Source organism: Pecten maximus, chromosome 13 (assembly GCF_902652985.1).
Source record: "Pecten maximus chromosome 13, xPecMax1.1, whole genome shotgun sequence".
Classification (NCBI taxonomy): domain Eukaryota; kingdom Metazoa; phylum Mollusca; class Bivalvia; order Pectinida; family Pectinidae; genus Pecten; species Pecten maximus.
In genome coordinates this window covers 32,448,543-32,469,440 of record NC_047027.1, presented here as the reverse complement: position 1 = coordinate 32,469,440, position 20,898 = coordinate 32,448,543, and the positions used below count along the sequence as shown (strand labels likewise).

The following is a 20,898-nucleotide window of genomic DNA, read 5'->3' as shown; positions in this document are numbered from 1 at the left end:
GCATGGGAAACCTACGCATAAGACAGATGCTGTGAGCCACAGCGCAGGAGTTAGCGCAGCTTGCGACGCCGGCATATACATACAGACAACTATGAAGGGTATGGAAGTGAAGCTTTTAGTAGACACTGGATCTACGGTAACAATAGTTTCAAGAGATGTGTTTGACAGGATTAGGGAGGACGATAGACCTAGCCTGGAAAACATGGGTAAGCTGATTAAGACAGCGAATGGCAGCAGATTGGAGGTGGTCGGTGCAGGAGTATTACCATTCTCTCTGGGAGCACGCACTGTAGAAATGACGACCGTGATTGCTGACCTAACTATTGATGGTTTGCTGGGAATGGACTTCATGATAGAGCAGGGTTGTATGGTTGACATTGCTCAGGGGTTACTGAGAATGCGCGACATCAACATCCCTTTGCTATTCGAAGGTTCCTACGGCTGTTACCGGGTCGCTGTCTCTGAAAATATCTGTCTTCCCCCAGCCAGTGAAATGATTGTCGTAGGGAATGTTATCGCCGAGAAAAGATCACGTATACCAGGCACATGTGTACTGGAGCCGACAGATAGATTTATCAGCGCGGATAGGGCATTGGTGGATCGTGCTGCAGTTTCTCCTGCGGCTAATTGTGTTCCTGTAAGACTAATGAATGTTACAGAGGAGCCACAAATGATATACGGAGGAACAATAGTTGGACAGCCCTCACCAGTGGAGCGTATAACCCATAAAACCACTGATCGGACAGCAATGGCGGACACAGCGTACCTGGATGAACAGCTACATCAACTACTTGAGAGGTCTCGTGAGCATTTGACAGGGGATCAGATACAGAAGGCTAAAGCGGTTTTAGCTAAACGAAGAAATCTGTTTGCGTCATCTGACTTGGACCTCGGACGAACACAGTTGGTAAAACACCAGATAAAAACTGGAGATGCGCAGCCGATAAAACAACCATGGCGCAAAGTACCAGTCCATATGACCGGTGAAGTGGACAAGCATGTAGAGGATATGCTACAGAAAAAGGTGATTGAGCCATCTACAGGGCCGTGGTCGTCTGGTATTGTGCTAGTACAAAAGAAAGATAAGACAACACGGTTTTGTATAGATTACCGCAAACTCAATGCCGTTACCTCCAAGGACGCATATCCACTGCCGAGAATCCAGGAATCGCTTGACCATCTATCGGGTAACGCATGGTTTTCAACACTAGACCTGTTCTCTGGGTACTGGCAAGTGGAACTCGACAAACAAGATAGACCGAAGACAGCCTTCTCTACATGTAAAGGCCTTTTTCAATTCTGCGTCATGCCGTTCGGTCTCTGCAATGCGCCTGCCACGTTCGAGCGTCTAATGGAACGTGTGCTCGCTGGCCTGCATTATGAGATTTGTCTGATCTAACACTAACACATTTATCAAGCAAAGTGTTTAATTGAATAAGACATCAGCGGACTAGAGAATTATTACTTTTACGTGTATATAATTTATTCTTTATTTTCATATAAAAGATATATAAACACAAATGTTGACAAATTCTTAAGTAGCATCTCCACTCTCACATGTACAACCAACAATCTCATCATCACCATCATCATCATGTGAATGTACTATCCTGACATATACTGTTAAGATACCTTATTGTAACATCCTCACCCTCATCATCAGTCTCATTAACACTCTTTTTCATTACAAACTGAATATAAGCATAAAAACAACATGTCATTGATTGTGTATTTATCAAAATATACATCAGCAAGTTTTATTACCACGGCATACATACTTGCAAACAAAACAAAAAATAGGGGGGGGGGGGGGGGGGGGGGGGGCGCAGTTCTTACAGTCTCATTCTTCCACATCACATACTATGACCCACAACCTTTCACAGCCAAACATCATTCACATCTGCTTGTGGGCACAGTATCAGAACATATAAACATATACATATTATATAAATATATCTAGAAAAATATCATGTTTGAAGGTGCTCATGATGTTCTGGAAATCTTGCGATTGATACAAATGTGGCTGTTATAATGAGATGGCAGGAATGATCTGTTTATAGATATCTTACTATTAACCAAATTTGGTATAAACATATGTATACATTGTATATATATATTGATGTACATATATTTTATCAGATCTGCCATGACAAATATATATATACACTGTATATCTTAAAAGATAAAAGAATCAAAGGTGAGATCTGTCGAAACCATTTAAGAAAATTAGGGAACCTATATGTATTGAGTAACAGAAATACCCTACTCGACACTCGAACCAACGTTGACAAAACATAACATTACCATTTGAGAATGTTAGAAAAATATTTACTTGGAGGTAAATCAGCGACTTCCTAATGATCGAAATATGAGAAATATAACGATATACTACAATCGTTATGTGGAAAACTTTTGACATCCCATTAACTACCGTTTTCACATCATGTCGATTTATGATGATCGCTGAATCTCGCCGTTTAATGAAACATGGGGACCGCCATTTTTTGTGTCATGTGATCAAAAGTAGTCCAAAATGGTTACTACTTTGGTCCGAGTCTAGTTTCGACGAAATGACGAGGAGTTCCGATTGCTCCATAATTTGTACAGGTGCGTTATGTACTCGATGAACTGAGACATTTATTAACAGGTTTACATGCCTACTGTAGTATCACCTTCTTTGAATATTCAAGCAGGTCAACTCAACAGGTCAATCTTGTCGGACTACACCATTAGCGTCCTGTATTAGTGTTACAAGGTTGTAGCATATATTGCATACTTAGTTGATCGCTACCATATATCCATTAAGGGACCCAAACGTTACATAAGCCTAACAGACGACACGCCCATATTTAAAAATATTGTTTACTATCATGATTTTATTTTTATACGCATGTATGTAAGTTAGCCAATCGTGTACAAACAGCTTCAGCTTTGTCTGAATACCCAATCAGTAGGAATGACACATAACTAGCTGGCAAGTTAGCTTCCGAACCAATACATTAAAACGAGATACTTTACTAAAAGGTTTCATTTCAAGAAATAATCCAGATTAATATGTGCGTGGTGCTTATCAATCACACTATATGGAGTACTGAAAAGTTTATGACGATTGAAATTTATTTCCAGTCATATTGAGACTATTACAAATCAAATTTGGGGGCGAGTTTTCCATATTAAGAATCTGTACTAGGAGGAAAAAACTGTGATAAGGAGATTGTGGAATAACTTTTTGCTAGATTCCATGAAGGGTTTGCGACTAAAGGTAAGCATTTCTTTGTCTGCTAAATTGACAAGCAAACATTTATTTTTCGGGCTTCAATGCCACCGGGGTGCTTATAAAGACACTTTTGTTTGTAGATCCTTAATAATATTCACAGTAAACTTTATATACATATTTGTCTTTATGTATTATGTAAGATGACATTTGTCTATTTTATAACAATCAGCTGATTTAGATAGTCAGCAGATTATATAGTTTCATTGCCTGATTTATAGATATTTCATCCATTTCAGGGTGGCTGTTTTTCTTCTTTCCTTTCTACCGTCTCCTTGACATTTGTCGTCAAATCACTGATTGTTGGTGTCTCCTTGACACTTGTCGTCAAATGACTTATTGTTAGTGTCTATTGGCACTTGTCGTCAAATGACTTATTGTAAGTGTCTCCCTGACACTTGTCGTCAAATCACTGTCCTCTTGACATCCTTGTCGTCACATGACTCTGGCTATTTTTATCTCTCTTTCAGAATGAAAAAATCAATCATATTCCGCGTACTATTGAAGCGTGGCTTAATTCTTCCACTGACCGCCGTTCTGGCTTTTTGGTATTTTGGTGTAAATACCAACGTCATGAATACGCGCAAATTCTTGGGTATGTTTAAGCTAATTAATGATGCAGAAACATACGGTACGGATAAAAAACTGTATATGTTAATTTATGTCAATTCTACAAAGATAAACGTCGTCAATATGACTACAGCAAAGGCAAAATAAGTGTGAATGAAATATCTTTTGATAAAATCGATTCATATTAAATTGTTAAATTTTGTTAAATTGTAAATTTGATATCAATTAATAATCCATAAATTCACGAAATACGAAATTCACTATACTGTCCAAGGCGATGATTTAAAAACAATTGTAAGGCATTACTATTTTTTCTTCAGCGACAGGGAATCACATCACACACTCGTATTCAAGTGAAAAGGTTTGTTTGAATTCATCATCATCATCATCATCATAGTTGCAACATACATGAATTTTGGAAATTGTCGTGTTTTGAAAACCATTATCCATATACATATATACCAACAGCTTTACAAAAAAAAAACAAAAAAAAAAACAAGGTAACCAGATCTGAAATTCTATTAGCTTCTACAGCTTGTCTGAAAGGTTACACAGAGCTCATAGAGGACCGTTGCACAGTGTACAATCTAGAATATGCATACATTGTTATCAGATTTTGTAGTTCGCATATAGATAATACAATGCCATTGGCGCTGCTACTTTTATCTCCCGGTCTGGTTATTCCAGAAAAATGTCTAATAAACCAATTGATAATTTCCTTTTCTATATTATCCTGCTGACTCAATAATTGCTCTGTTGTAATTGGTTAATCAAAATAAATCAAATCATTATGACTTTTTGAAAATTAAATTAATCAAAGTATGATACAACGTATTGTAACTGCCTTATATAGCGTTATTTCTTTTGTCTTCTTCTTAGAAACAGATACGATGGGATAGTTTTGAGGACAGGCGAAACCATCTCAGGAAAACCTGCGACTCTATGCCCAAATTCAAGCAAAGCGGAACACTTGTATCCTTAAAAGGACAATATCTTCTCTACGATTCTAAACACGACTTTATTTTCTGTATGGTACAGAAGATAGGCTGCACATTTTGGCGACGGGTTTTCCATTTGTTAACGCATAATATTTCGGATTTGTATTCTATAGATAACTACAAAGTTCATCAGGAAACTTTACCATCATTGGAACGTCTCCACATCAACAAAACAAGACGTATTTTACAGTCAGCAACAACTGCTCTGTTTGTTCGAGAACCTTATGAGCGTGCTGTGTCTGGCTATTTAGACAAACTGTTTGCAATCAATAGTTATTACATGGAAACACTTGGACGACAAATCGTAAGAATGACCAGAAAAAACGCAAGTGTTGAAGCCTTAACTTGTGGCCATGATGTGACATTTACGGAATTCATCCAATACATTTTGGAAATGAAACGGAAGAATAAAATTGAAAGCATTGATCATCATTTTACACCCATATACATACACTGTTCGCCATGTGCGGTCAAATACGACTTCATAGGCAGAATGGAGAATTTCCAAGAAGATACCACAGCGATTTTTAAACAAACTGGTATATTTCGTAACAGAACAATCTCCATGGAAATCAAGGATTTCATGGGTGATGAGATGCGTATTACATTCAAAGAAGTGTTGGTGACTAGAAAGGCATTGTCACACTGCATGACGTTGCCGGAGATGTATGGTAGAGCGTGGAAAACTCTCCAACTTAGGGGCATTATTAACCCGGATGTTCCAATGCCTAGCTCTCAAAATGTTACCTTGGAGATGTTGCACCGAGAGGCGGTGGAGGCCAATGATCCGTCACGGGTATCTGAGTATAAACACGGGGCATTTGTCAATTTGTATAAGACCTTGGACAGAAAGCTTCTGGAAGAGTTTCGAGAATATCTTTTACCAGACTGCAAGCTGTTCGGTTATAACGATAGGCCTCCAGAATTATTTTCATGAGAAACGATACTTTGACTATACGGCTTGGCTCATGTATACTGTCGCATAGTATAGTTGATTGCTAAATGTTCGTATTTATCATCTTCAACACAAATATTGTAACCAAAATTAATGTAAAGTAAAGCCGAATGGAAATGACCTATTATTTGAAGTTGGGGGAATCATGTGAGATCCTATACGCTGTTTTAAAAACACGCATTTTTGAAATGGAAAGCAATATTTTCATAAGTTGATATCGTAACGTTTAACAGTTTCCTGTCTATATTAAGGCGTGGGTTAGTCTTTATTCGTCAAGAAATCTAGAAAGATTGTCTGATCAAGAAATATATATATAATATGCAAACATCACAATCATCATTTTCACTCCGGGGTGAAAATCTGTAAAATCACAACTTGACGTCCGGATCCAAATATTTAGTTTAGTACGAAGGATATAGCTATGCACAATCCTTAAAAACCTGGGCGTTGGAGTTAACCTCAGTGATAGGATCACTTTGTTAATTGCTACTGACAAAACCTAGCATCCAAACTCTTACTCTCGAATGAAGATATATCTGCCCACAGAAAAAAAAGCAATTTCAGATTGTTCTTTTGTTGTAAGACCTGTTGTTACAATTCTCTTGTCATAGACTTGGCCTATTGACGTACCTTGTTTATACTTCCGTCAAATTTGATGGTATTTTGTATTTCTGCATGCATCATACAATGAACTGCTGACGATAGACAGCTCCAGTATCAGTTCATAATGCAAGATGTTTTAATGAATTGATTTTCACTCAGTCTTTTTTAAAGTTATTTCACCCAGTTTCACTTGTATCATTTATTATATATCTTTACTTAATCATGACGTCCCCCACTTTATCTCATATTACACATTACTTTCATACTTCATCATCTTGTGTCTGCATAGCTGTGATGTAACTTTTTGTAATAGCTTTCTTTATTTTCGAACTGATTTTGGTATCCTGTTTTATATTGTTGTTTCACCTTTTAAATGTAATACAAAAGATTATTGACATTTGTTTGTTAATTTAACTCATGTTAAATCTAAGCAGGATTTTAAACAGGATGTTGTTAAGAAATTATTTTTGTATATACTTTTGAATTTGTTTACTTTCTACCAAGTCACATTCTATGTATAATTAAATATTATTATATATATATATTGCTTATATATTTCGGGGATTTCCCTTGTTTCTAAGTAAGTACTTTCTTTTTTATTGTATTTAAATGTTGATTTAGATGCTTCTTCATAATTCAAAAGATTGTTCCATCGGTTTTTTCTGCTGGAAGGCTAGAAGAAAATCTTATTTAAGGTAGACCGACCTTTCGGGTTTCCTCTGATAGATCTCCTTAATTTTATTTTTATTTCAATGTTAATTATGCTCTTATCACAAAAAGCACATAAAAAACATATGTCACCACGTTCGTTTTACTACCAGGGCCACATAAAGATACGTATTAATTAATAGCTGAACCATATTTTTAAGGATTTTGGTAGATTTTATCTTTCCCCGATAATATTCACCTCAAGCATAAAAAGGAGTTTATATCCTATTTATATCATCAGTATGAGCAATATCATTCATAATTATCAAAAAAAGAGAAGATTCTTTGGGTGGTTAACAAAATATGGCTATTTTTATACGAAAAACCTGTTATTTTTAGTGAAAAATTGATTTAAAAAAATACACGTTTATTTTTTTCCTGAAAAAATGAACAGAAAAATTACCCCCTTTTTTTTGCTTAATTAAAAATTTCATATGTATGCTTTAAGAGAAAAAAATAAAAATAACACCTCACAATATTACTTTTGACACTATGGCCCATTTACTTTGCTGGTACCCCAAAACTTTTGCTTCAAGTATAGCTCAAATTACCAAATTAGAGCAGTTATTTTGGAATCCGAGATTGATGAATTTTTTTGTTAAATCTTTACCATTTTCTTTCATAAATTATATTGTAATCTATGTTACTGGTGCTTTCTTTTTTTCTAAAAGAATTGTATTTGTTTGATTTCCCAAACGCAATTAACATTTTCCGGATATTTTCCTCTTTTCCGGATGAAAATTACAACATTACACTAACGGTCCTTCAGACGCTTTCTTCTAATACGCCATGTCAAACGAAGCGTATCGGTGATACAGAATGCCAGAATATGCACAATATGAGCTTCATTTGCAGCGCTAAACAAGGTTGCTCGAGTATCGAGCGTTCCAACCTATGTGATAATGTAATTTGAATTAAGGCAAAGCCTTAGAAGAGCGCAGCTATGACAGTAATCACTCACCGTAACATGTATATGTAGCAAGGGATGTTATCGTGTATGTACTGATAGGTTAAGCTTAACGCTAACTATATGCCATGCCTATATGTCGTGTCTGTACTATGTGTACCTGTGCCACCTTGACCTTTGCTAGTCCTCTGTTCACGTGTGCTGTCTCTGGTCGATGTTGTTGTCGTGCATTGTTCGTAGTCGCTTGCTTTTTCGTCAGTGTCTGTCGTGCCTGTGTATCCTCTGTCGTGATTGGTCCTTATAGTTTTGTATTGTTAAACAGTGGGATAAATTCAGGGTGGTGTATCGTATACTGGGCTAAAGATCCTCTGCTGGTATTCGAACAAGAGTAGGCTAATTGCTAGCCGCCACAGAGTATAGGTTCATATAGGTCTAGATTAGGATAACGTAGGGCATTAAGGCAATTCAGTGACAAGTCAAAATTTTTTTTTTTTTTTTTTTTTTTTTAGACATAGAGATAATCGTCTGTCCCTCTCATATTAGATCATTTGGCGATGACGAAATGCGAAATTGCTCCCTATTTAGTGCCCCGACCCACCCCTTTCCCCTTAGTGTCCTAGGCTCGGTTATAACCGGAACAAGGACGTTAAGCCCCATCAATCAATCAATCAAAGTATACTGGGCAGTCTGATGGATTAATTTCCTGTGTGCTGTCACGTCTTTCTCGCTAGTACTCGCTAGGGTCTTGGGTGGGTAGTACTACTCTTGACTTTAAACATATTTTATTGTCTAAACAAGAACAATAGGATTAGGCACAAGTTATTACAACTTATGAAGCCTTCTCCACTCAACATGTTAATATTTACAAGTAATGACATATGTATAATATATAGTAAATCATGTAACATTTAGGAGGAAAAATTGATAATTTAACATACAATGTACATTTACATAATAAAGAGATACAAGTATATATATTCAAAATCTTCTGCTGGACTTTATGAAAGACTGCACATATCCAAATACATAACTATTCACTTCCAAAGCCAAGTTTTCATTACCATATAATAACAAATTTAAATTTACATGTATATTTAAATCATTAAAATATTGGAACATTTCAGCACGAGCAGTAGCATATATTGGACATTCAAAAAAAGAAATGATGCGCATTTTCACAAATGTTACCACAGTTTACACAAATAGAGTCCTCTGCCAAATTTACACGAAAGTATTAGTCGGGATGTTGGGTTTAGTTGGGTCGTACAGGTATGGCGGTGGTTTTAGGTTAGGATGTTTATTATATAGCTAGGCCTATGCTGCTGTCCGTTTATATGTAATTTCATGTTGTAAATGTTTATGTCATCGTTAATAAAGTGTTAATTGTAGTTCAAGGCGTTTGTTTTCTCTCTATACGACAGATACAAGTTACCCATCGAACCTGGGTTGTTGGTCCACAAGGGCGAGTCGGGTGCAGTTTAACGTACGCTCCTGTTACATATATACTACCACATTTTCAGATTTTAGACTTTTTTTTAGGGGGGGGGGGGGGGGGGGGGGGGGTTAATTTAAAAGAATGACAAAAAAAAAATGCTACAACACATTGTAACATAACTATGTATTGCATCTAAACATCTATACATGAAAGTATATATGAAAATTCCTTAGACAGTATGTCTACAGAAAATTGAAATCCCATAGCCCAAGTCATTTTTCCACAGACCCATTTTGTAAACATATTGTTGAAAAGTAGCATTACTGTCACGCAAACGCTTGCATCATCCAGTAATAACACGCTATTATGGGGGTGGGGGTGGGGGTGGGGGGGGGGGGGGTGTTAATTTAAAAGAATGACACAAAAAAAAAAATGCTACAACACATTGTAACATAACTATGTATTGCATCTAAACATCTATACATGAAAGTATATATGAAAATTCCTTAGACAGTATGTCTACAGAAAATTGAAATCCCATAGCCCAAGTCATTTTTCCACAGTCCCATTTTGTAAACATATTGTTGAAAAGTAGCATTACTGTCACGCAAACGCTTGCATCATCCAGTAATAACACGCTATTATGGGTTAAAAAAAACCTCTATTTTAAGCTCGGATTTCATATCATCATTTGTCAGAAAATATTGGAATGTTGTTTACATGAATTGTAATGTATGTCAGGACTCAAACTTTTCATAGCCATTGGGGCCAACACTGAGAAATTTTACATAGACCTACCAGGTTTTCTATAGCCTCTGGCCATCGGACCACCTTTACTTTCGAACACTGCAAGTTGAGTGACAGACTTGTTTATTGTTTGTCCTGATGTGAATTTCATTGTATTTACTTTGCATTGTTGGATTCCAAATGATCGTGCACTTAATAATGGCATCAGTATTCTACTGCCATATTTCTTTGCTACTAACAACGTAAAAGGGCAGACGATACAACAATATTTTCATATATATAACAGGAAAGCGAATTTAGTGCCGCCACAAGGGGTTAAACCCGCGACCCTCTGCTTACTGCTCCGTCGCTCTACCGACTGACTTAATGGAAATTCCCCCACCTGAAATCACTATGTACCCTATTTACAATTAAAACCTGCCTCACTATTCCTCACTTTTCAAACGTGTTCGCCCCGAACACACATTAACCCAGGTTTTATCCCCAACGAAGCCTCTCATTTTCATATAGCTTGCACTTGGAGTGGTCAACCGATGTAACAGAAAAGCAAGTAGTGTGCCTCCACCGTCATCGAACCGCGACCCCAGGCTTTACTCACCGGGTTCAATCGTACTGACCGGGCGCCGGTGCTTACACCTGGGCATCGATGAATTTTACACCCGGGCAACGATAATTTCGATAGAAAATGAACGCCGAAGACGGGATCGGAAGAACGGTTGGGATATTTTTTCTCTTTTTTGATGTGATAATGATGTCCTTCAAGGAAAATAACCCGACCACGGAACAAAATGATAAATTGGCTATAACTTGCAAGGATAACTGACAGGAAAAGCACCTCTCATTTTTTGCTAATTCGCCCACATTGTAGGCGGGTATGACCAAATTATGCCGCAATCCACGAATTATGCAACATATACAGCAAAATCCGCGATCGAAATGACTGTAAATCTCACAGTTTATCGGAATTATATATTTTGATATTGTCAAGTCTTATTGGATTGATTGGTAATAGTTAAATAGGAAAATTAAACATTTCCGTATTTTACACCTGTAGCAACGAAGGCGCTCTTGAGCATTACACCCGGGCGCCGCAATTTGCTGACATGGTAGTGATGTAGAAATTAACAGAGTTGGCCTTTTGATGGTTTTTGTTTATGTATTTTTTGCATTTATGCAACTCGTTACAATTCATTTACGGACATGCCTCTTTAAAGGGTCCGAATTTGTGCTTGTCAATCCGTCATCCTGATTGATTGATTGATTGATGGGGCTTAACGTCCTTGTTCCGGTTATAACCGAGCCTAGGACACTAAGGGGAAAGGGGTGGGTCGGGGCACTAAATAGGGAGCAATTTCGCATTTCGTCATCGCCAAATGATCTGATATGAGAGGGACAGACGATTATCTCTATGTCTAAAAAAAAAAAAAAAAAATCCGTCATCCGTTTTTGTTATGATCTATTTATAAAACTGCTCGAACCTGGTAGAGAGCTCCCCATGGAGTGAAATCTCCAGCCTAGACCGATCACAAGAAACGTGTTTTATAGGCTTACAGTTAATTAAATACAATATTTATAATATATCCAGAATATGAGTAAAAAGGCACTTAACATCTACATCAATTTCACGGGTTTTAGTTTTTTGAAAAATTGTCGAATGTCAACGTAAATTTCGTGAGAGTTTATATAGATCTTTTATACCATCAATGCATGTTGCAAGTTTTGTGTTTACGTCCCATGTCTAGCCGCGGTTGGAATATGGTTGACTACCTCGCATTCTGAATAACAATATATCACATGTAAAGTGCGCAAGGCCGAACTTACGTTCCCCAAACAATATACAATCTGACAGATGGAGTACATACTGAAGTAATTGTTGGTTGCCGCAAAGTGCATGTACTTTTAGAGCATCGGCCAAAGTCCCCAACTCCACTATGCGTCGGCCCGTGCGTCATGAAGTGTCCTCTTGTTCTACATTGCCATAAATTGGAGATGTGCTAACCTCTTCCTGACTTGATATAAATTGTCTCCGCCGAGACTGTAACTAACGTTATATGGTCGTCACACATTGGCACATTATGTGATACATCGGCGCTGTCCTTGTTTTCAATGGACCATCTTTAATATATGTTCTCACTTCATTGAAAGCATAAGCCTTACCTAGTCTTTTAGTTTTACAAAACTGACCCCTTTACCTCTTGACCGCATCGTGCTGTAGGCCTAAACATTTATCTCCCAGCTGACTTGAAAATTAAACCAGATGTAACTATTCGTGAATATAATCTAGGGCCCGGATCGCCGGACGCCGGACTCATGTCTGTGACATCACAGAAGGGTCGGTCTACCTTAAAAAGGGGGAGGGGAGAAAAAAATCGTAAATACAGGTGTATAAACAAACCAATTTCTTAACAGCCTGTTCAGTTTAAATATGACTTAATATTAACAAATAAATGTCAATATTCTATTATATTACATTGAAAACGTGGAACAATGTCACATAATAAATGATACCAAATGGAATCTAAAATTTGTATCATACCAAGTTTTTGGTAACAAGCACATACAGTTAAACAGACATCCATTATCTATACCATCATGGAATGCCTAAAATAGCCGACATATTGGAGGTGAATAGTAAAATATTTTATTGCGAATTAATAGACCAAGACGAAGCAATTCTATTTTAAGAACTATAGAAAGACTTTTCCCCCCTTCGGTTCTTTGTAAATATGTTACGAATTTTTTATTGCTAATTCTTTATTAGATTTTTATCCCACCGTTCAAAAAGATTTTCATGTGAATTTATTTCATTTATTCCATACGCCAAACATGTCTCTAGTGAGTTTTAAAATGTCATAGGTTCATTACTTTGTCACTAAACTTCAATGATTCGTGCTCTCGTTCTGAATCATAAGTCATTTACTTCCATATTCCGAATGTCTTCATTATATTGTTTTGAATTTTGATTTTTGATTTATCTTTAACACACTTACGATAGGAAAAGTTGTACACAACATGTCTACACGACATGTGTACATACTTATACATGTCACGATATTTGTACATACTTATACATGTCACGATATGTGTACGTACTTATACATGTCACGATATGTGTACATACTTATACATGTCATGATATGTGTACATACTTATACATGTCACGATATGTGTGCATACTTATACATGTCATGATATGTGTACATACTTATACATGTCACGATATGTGTGCATACTTATACATGTCACGATATGTACACACACTTATACATGTCACGATATGTGTATATACTTATACATGTCACGATATGTGTACATACTTATACATGTCACGATATGTGTGCATACTTATACATGTCACGATATGTACACACACTTATACATGTCACGATATGTGTACATACGTATACATGTCACGATATGTACACACACTTATACATGTCTCGATATTTGTACATACTTATACATGTCACGATATGTGTAATACTTATACATGTCACGATATTTGTACACACTTATACATGTCACGATATGTGTACATACTTATACATGTCATGATATGTGTACATACTTATACATGTCACGATATGTGTACATACTTATACATGTCATGATATGTGTGCATACTTATACATGTCATGGTATGTGTACATACTTATACATGTCACGATATGTGTACATACTTATACATGTCACGATATGTGTGCATACGTAAACATGTCATGATATGTGTGCATACTTATACATGTCATGATATGTGTACATACTTATACATGTCACGATATGTGTAATACTTATACATGTCACGATATGTGTACATACTTATACATGTCACGATATGTGTACATACTTATACATGTCACGATATGTGTACATACTTATACGTGTCACGATATGTGTACATACTTATACATGTCACGATATGTGTACATACTTATACATCTCACGATATTTGTACATACTTATACATGTCACGATATGTGTACATACTTATACATGTCACGATATGTGTACATACTTATACATGTCACGATATTTGTACATACTTATACATGTCACGATATGTGTACATACTTATACATGTCAGTATGTGTAATACTTATACATATCACGATATGTGTATATACTTATACATGTCATATGTGTACATACTTATACATGTCATGATATGTGTACATACTTATACATGTCACGATATGTGTACATACTTATACATGTCACGATATGTGTACATACTTATACATGTCACGATATTTGTACATACTTATACATGACACGATATGTGTACATACTTATACATGTCCCGGTATGTGTACACACTTATACATGTCACGATATGTGTACATACTTATACATGTCAGTATATCTGTACATACTTATACATGTCACGATATGTGTACATACTTATACATGTCCCGGTATGTGTACACACTTATACATGTCACGATATGTGTACATACTTATACATGTCAGTATATCTGTACATACTTATACATGTCACGATATGTGTGCATACTTATACATGTCATGATATGTGTACATACTCATACATGTAACGATATGTGTACATACTTTTACATGTTACGATATGTGTACATACTCATACATGTCACGGTATTTGTACATACTTATACATCTCACGATATTTGTACATACGTATACATGTCACGGTATGTGTACATACTTTTACATGTCAGTATATCAGTATATCTGTACATACATAGCTGATTTAGATAGTCAGCAGATTATACAGTTTCATTGCCTGATTTATAGATATTTCATCCATTTCAGGGTGGCTGTTTTTCTTCTTTCCTTTCTACCGTCTCCTTGACATTTGTCGTCAAATCACTGATTGTTGGTGTCTCCTTGACACTTGTCGCCAAATGACTTATTGTTAGTGTCTATTGACACTTGTCGTCAAATGACTTATTGTAAGTGTCTCCCTGACACTTGTCGTCAAATCACTGTCCTCTTGACATCCTTGTCGTCACATGACTCTGGCTATTTTTATCTCTCTTTCAGAATGACAAAATCAATCATATTCCGCGTACTATTGAAGCGTGGCTTAATTCTTCCACTGACCGCCGTTCTGGCTTTTTGGTATTTTGGTGTAAATACCAACGTCATGAATACGCGCAAATTCTTGGGTATGTTTAAGCTAATTAATGATGCAGAAACATACGGTACGGATAAAAAACTGTATATGTTAATTTATGTCAATTCTACAAAGATAAACGTCGTCACTATGACTACAGCAAAGGCAAAATAAGTGTTAATGAAATATCGTTTGTTAAAATCGATTCATATTAAATTGTTAAATTTTGTTAAATTGTAAATGTGATATAATAATTGCTCTGTTGTAATTGGTTAATCAAAATAAATCAAATCATTATGACTTTTTGAAAATTAAATTAATCAAAGTATGATACAACGTATTGTAACTGCCTTATATAGCGTTATTTATTTTGTCTTCTTCTTAGAAACAGATACGATGGGATAGTTTTGAGGACAGGCGAAACCATCTCAGGAAAACCTGCGACTCTATGCCCAAATTCAAGCAAAGCGGAACACTTGTATCCTTAAAAGGACAATATCTTCTCTACGATTCTAAACACGACTTTGTTTTCTGTATGGTACAGAAGATAGGCTGCACATTTTGGCGACGGGTTTTCCATTTGTTAACGCATAATATTTCGGATTTGTATTCTATAGATCCCTACAAAGTTCACCAGGAAACTTTACCATCATTGGAACGTCTCCACATCAACAAAACAAGACGTATTTTACAGTCAGCAACATCTGCTGTTTGTTCGAGAACCTTATGAGCGTGCTGTGTCTGGCTATTTAGACAAACTGTTTGTAATAAATAGCTATTACATGGAAACACTTGGACGACAAATCGTAAGAATGACCAGAAAAAACGCAAGTGTTGAAGCCTTAACTTGTGGCCATGATGTGACATTTACGGAATTCATCCAATACATTTTGGAAATGAAACGGAAGAATAAAATTCAAAGCATTGATCATCATTTTACACCCATATACATACACTGTTCGCCATGTGCGGTCAAATACGACTTCATAGGCAGAATGGAGAATTTCCAAGAAGATATCACAGCGATTTTTAAACAAACTGGTATATTTCGTAACAGAACAATCACCATGGAAATCAAGGATTTCATGGGTGAAGAGATACGGAATACATTCAAAGTGTTCATGACTGGAAAGGCATTGTCACACTGCATGACATTGCCGGAGATGTATGGTAGAGCGTGGAAAACTCTCCAACTTAGGGGCATTATTAACCCGGATGTTCCAATGCCTAGCTCTCGAAATGTTACCTGGGAGATATTGCACCGAGTGGCAGTGGAGGCCAGTGATCCGTCACGGGTATTCGAGTATAAACACGGGGCATTTCTCAATTTGTATAAGACCTTGGACAGAAAGCTTCTGGAAGAGTTTCGAGAATATCTTTTACCAGACTGCAAGCTGTTCGGTTATAACGATAGGCCTCCAGAATTTTTTTCATGAGAAACGATACTTTGACTATACGACTTTGCTCATGTATACTGTCGCATAGTTTAGTTGATTTGCTAAATGTTCGTATTTATCATCTTCAACACAAATAATGTAACCAAAATTAATGTAAAGTAAAGCCGAATGGAAATGACCTTTTATTTGAAGTTGGGGGAAAGCATGTGATATCCTATACGCTGTTTTGAAAACACGCATTTTTGAAATGGAAAGCAATATTTTCATAAGGTTGATATCGTTACGTTTAACAGTGTCCTGTCTATATTAAGGAGTGGGTTAGTCTTAATTCGTCAAGAAATCTAGAAAGATTGTCTGATCAAGAAAGATATATGTAATATGCAAACCTCACAATCATCATTTTCACTCCGGGGTGAAAATCTATACCCCTCCTTAAGGTTTGAAATCATAACTTGACGTCCGGATCCAAATATTTAGTTTAGTACGAAGGATATTCTTAGCTTGTAGATATAGCTATGTACACTCCTTAAAAACCTGGGTGTTGGAGTCAACCTCAGTGATAGGATCACTTTTTTAATTGCTACTGACAAAAGCTAGCATCCAAACTCTTACTCTCGAATGAAGATATATCTGCCCACAGAAAGAAAGCAATTTCAGATAGTACTAGTGGGGTGACACCTAAAGGAGTGTCACAGAATGAATGAAGTGTAGTTAGGGAAGATAACTGTGGATGAGCACGAAAGACAGAAAAAAATAAATGCTGATGGTGATACAGAAATGTCCGTCTTGAGTTCAGAGGTTCCATGCACGAGTCCTGGTTTACATCAAAATCGTTCAATGTCAATATTTCGACCAATAAGAAGCATCAGCGTGGTTATATGGCAAGAAAATCCGTGAGGTTGAATTTGCATCTAAAATTTGACCGATTGAATTCCTCAATGTGGTTGCTATGGCAATGAATCCCATGTGGTTGAATTCGAATTCCCCTATTTACAAAAATGTACCATTTTGCATCCAAATCCATTGTCTAAACTTCGACAAATCAGAATCCTTGATATGGCAATGATACCCATGCAATGGAATTCGCAGTCCCCTAATACCAATATATACCATATACCAATGGTAATCGAAATCAAACAATATCTAAATTTTCACCAGTCAGAGGCAAATAAGTCTGTGGCGGCCCTCTTGGCTGACCGATCGGAAAATAAAAGATCAGTTGCAAACCCCATGACATTGAAGAACATTTGTGTCATTTTTTTTTAAACTTGGGCACTAAATAGATTATTGGTTATCTTAACACTGGTAACCCCAAAAACCTTTATTTTCTTTCCTTTAGCATAAATACCTTCACTTGCTCTTAATTTCCTCACTTTCACTTAATTTTCTCACTTGCACTTAATTTATTCGCGCGACATTTAAAACTCTCAAATACTTTTGAATATTAATACTGGCGCGAAGAAATTGAAGGTTTGAGGGTTACCACTGTAATAATTTTCATAATTCTTCAGTTTTCTGGAATATGACACATTAATTGATTATGAGACATCAATTGGCATATATGCAAGCATACGTTAGAGTCTCTCGTGTGTTGTTGTTCAGTGAGGTAGTCACCCACTACTATAAGGAGACCCAGCCTCAAAACGATCCTGATTGCAATATATACACGTGGTGATAAAACAACCAAACAATCAACCCTAAGTTCATCTTAGTAACAGATGTACTCGCGGTATTCTAATCGATAAATAATTACATATACGATCAAAGATAAAAACAAATGTCATGTATATCATTATGATGTCAAAATCAGGGCTTCTAGGGACCACAGAACCAAATCAAAAATAGATTGTGGGTTTTTCCCGTTTGGGCAGAAGATTTAATAGGAAGGTGAATGCATCCGGGCCTACTGATTGGATATTTAGGTGACTGGTGACGTAACATCCGCCACCTCTCGATAAAATACGACCCTTTTTCAAAACCCTATTGTGGCCGTTCTATGAAAGATATAGAAAAACTAAAGATACGCTTTTCTTCAAAACTATCTCTTCTTGTTATGTTTGGAGTTTCAGATTTTTGGATTGAAACGCTGATTTTTAAGGACCGGTTAAACAGAAGCTACCGGTCAAAATGACGATTTTGGCATGTTTGACCCAAAATATCTCATAAATAACAATTTCCACAGAGATACCACACACATCCAGACCTAGATCGAGTCGAGTTTTACAATGGTTCAAAAAACTAGATCGAGTCGAGTTTTACAATGGTTCAAAAAACCATAGAGATTGTATGTGCCATTTTTTCCACCCTCAAATCGCTACAATAGCCGGCAAAATGGGTGAATTAGCCCATACTTTCATTTCGCTCCGCAAGGAACGATAACTGAGTTATCGCCCCTTACTACACTCCATTCTTTACTAGTGGGGTGACACCTGAAGGATGTCACAGAAAGAATGAAGCGTAGTAAGGGGCGATAACTCTGATTCAGAGTGGTTTTCATCAAAACCACTTAATATATAAATTTCGACCAATAAGAAGACTCTGTGTTGGTCACAATGCAACCAAATCCATCAAGTTGAAATTTGCAGTCGCCTAATACACCAACATATCAAATTTTATAACAAGAGATCCCAGAGGGATCTTGGCGCCCACCATTGAATGATCTTCATAGGTTCCATGTCAGATTGATCTTTTCTCTACTTTTCCCTTCATTTTACTAATCTGTGCAAATTGAGACATCCATCCAGTACTTTTCAAACAAGGGAATCCTAGCTATATAAGAAATTCGAGATTTAACGATAATGGCTGTTTGTTTGCCAGGTTGTTTTTAGGACAGACTGGTCCAAAAATGCAATACAAGGGACCAAGGGGAACCTACTTATGAAATTTGAGAAAGATCCATTCAGTACTTTGAGAAAATTGTCAAAATCCAAGATGGCTGCCTGTCGGCCATGTTATTTTCAGATTGGTCTCAAAATGCAATATGCATAACTAAGCACCAAGGGAAACTTACATATGAAATTTGAGAAAGATCCCTTCAGTACTTTCTCAGAAATAGTGATAACAAACTTCAATTGTCAAAATCCAAGATGGCTGCCTGTCGGCCATGTTGTGTTCCAATTGGTTTCAAAATGATATATGCATAACTAGGCACCAAGAGGAACCTACATATGAGATTTGAGAAAGATCCCTTCAGTGCTTTCTGAGAAACAGCGATAACAATCTTCAATTGTCAAAATCCAAGATGGCTGCCTGTCGGCCATGTTGTTTTCTGATTGTTCTCAAAATGCAATATACATAACTAGGGACAGAGAGGAACCGACTTATGAAATTTCAGAAAGATCCCTTCATGGCTTTCTGATAAATAGCGATAACAAGAATTGTTTACGGACAGAGGGACGGACGGACCACGGACGCAGGGCGATGATGTGATGATGGTGGGCCGGTTGAATGGCCGGTTGAATGGCCGGATGACGGACGCCGCACCACGGCATAATTTTTAAGCTAGCTCACTTGCCCTTCGGGCCACGTGGGCTAACAATAACCATTCGAATTTGATGAAATACAGTGGAACTTTGTAAACTCGAAGTCGACGGGACCACGAATAAACCTCGAGTTATCCGAGTGTTCGAATTAAGCAAGTTATCATTTTTAGTGAAAAGTTTGGTTAATATTTGTCAACATTATATCATTATTATACCTCCTCTCTGTCGCTCATCAGTTTAGTGTGAAGACATATCAATACATGTAAATGTATATGTACTGTTTCATTCCGTCACTTGTAGTTTGGTGTAGTTTTGGGGATATAGAGTCGCGGTAAAGTTTCTTTCACTTGGTCACTTCAATAACGATCTGATGTGCAAGTCATGTTTGAAAAGGAACAATTTATTCATGTCAAATTAAATAACCGCTTAAGTTTAACACAGACTTTATGTAAAACGTAACAGAACCATTACCTTTTATTGGACATATAAAATACTGTTTGATAGGCCTACTTACGTTATTGATAACCACGCCATTTCCACATGTATTAGCACCGGAAGTTGGACTGTGCATGTGCGTATAAAATGTTACTGTTACTAAGATGGCATGTTATCCGATTTAATAGACAGCGCTGACCGTTACAGTCGTACTCTGAACACCTCGGCAGTAATTACGCTATTGTTTCAGCGGTTTAAAGATTTAATATGCACCGGTGACTGTTTCATTTCTACA

The 20,898-nt window shown here is 36.7% G+C and overlaps 2 protein-coding genes across 6 annotated transcripts in view; one reads left to right on the top strand and one right to left on the bottom strand.

Moving 5' to 3' along the window:
* Positions 1-2,900: 2,900 nt before the first annotated feature.
* On the top strand, positions 2,901-15,982 carry LOC117341004 (carbohydrate sulfotransferase 8-like). 5 transcript variants are annotated; one of them, XR_004535531.1, is made up of 3 exons: positions 2,952-3,262; positions 15,217-15,341; positions 15,675-15,982. XR_004535531.1 is itself a non-coding variant. In XM_033902798.1 (3 exons), exons 1-3 carry the CDS (start codon positions 3,746-3,748, stop codon positions 5,777-5,779), a joined length of 1,221 nt encoding a protein of 406 aa, XP_033758689.1. In that variant the 5' UTR covers position 3,745; the 3' UTR covers positions 5,780-5,917. The 5 variants fall into 5 exon arrangements, 3 of the variants coding, with proteins under 3 accessions (XP_033758690.1, XP_033758689.1, XP_033758691.1); XM_033902798.1 differs by lacking the exons at positions 2,952-3,262; positions 15,217-15,341; positions 15,675-15,982 and adding exons at positions 3,745-3,869; positions 4,165-4,205; positions 4,724-5,917; XR_004535532.1 differs by lacking the exon at positions 15,675-15,982 and having other exon boundaries at positions 2,901-3,262; positions 15,217-15,431.
* An 805-nt stretch (positions 15,983-16,787) lies between these two features.
* Positions 16,788-20,898, bottom strand: part of LOC117340672 (cysteine sulfinic acid decarboxylase-like) — a 7,396-nt gene continuing 3,285 nt past the window's right edge. The window contains exon 4 of the mRNA XM_033902437.1: positions 16,788-16,808. Within this exon, the coding sequence (XP_033758328.1) occupies positions 16,788-16,808 (21 nt within the window). The remainder of the gene's footprint in view (positions 16,809-20,898) is intronic.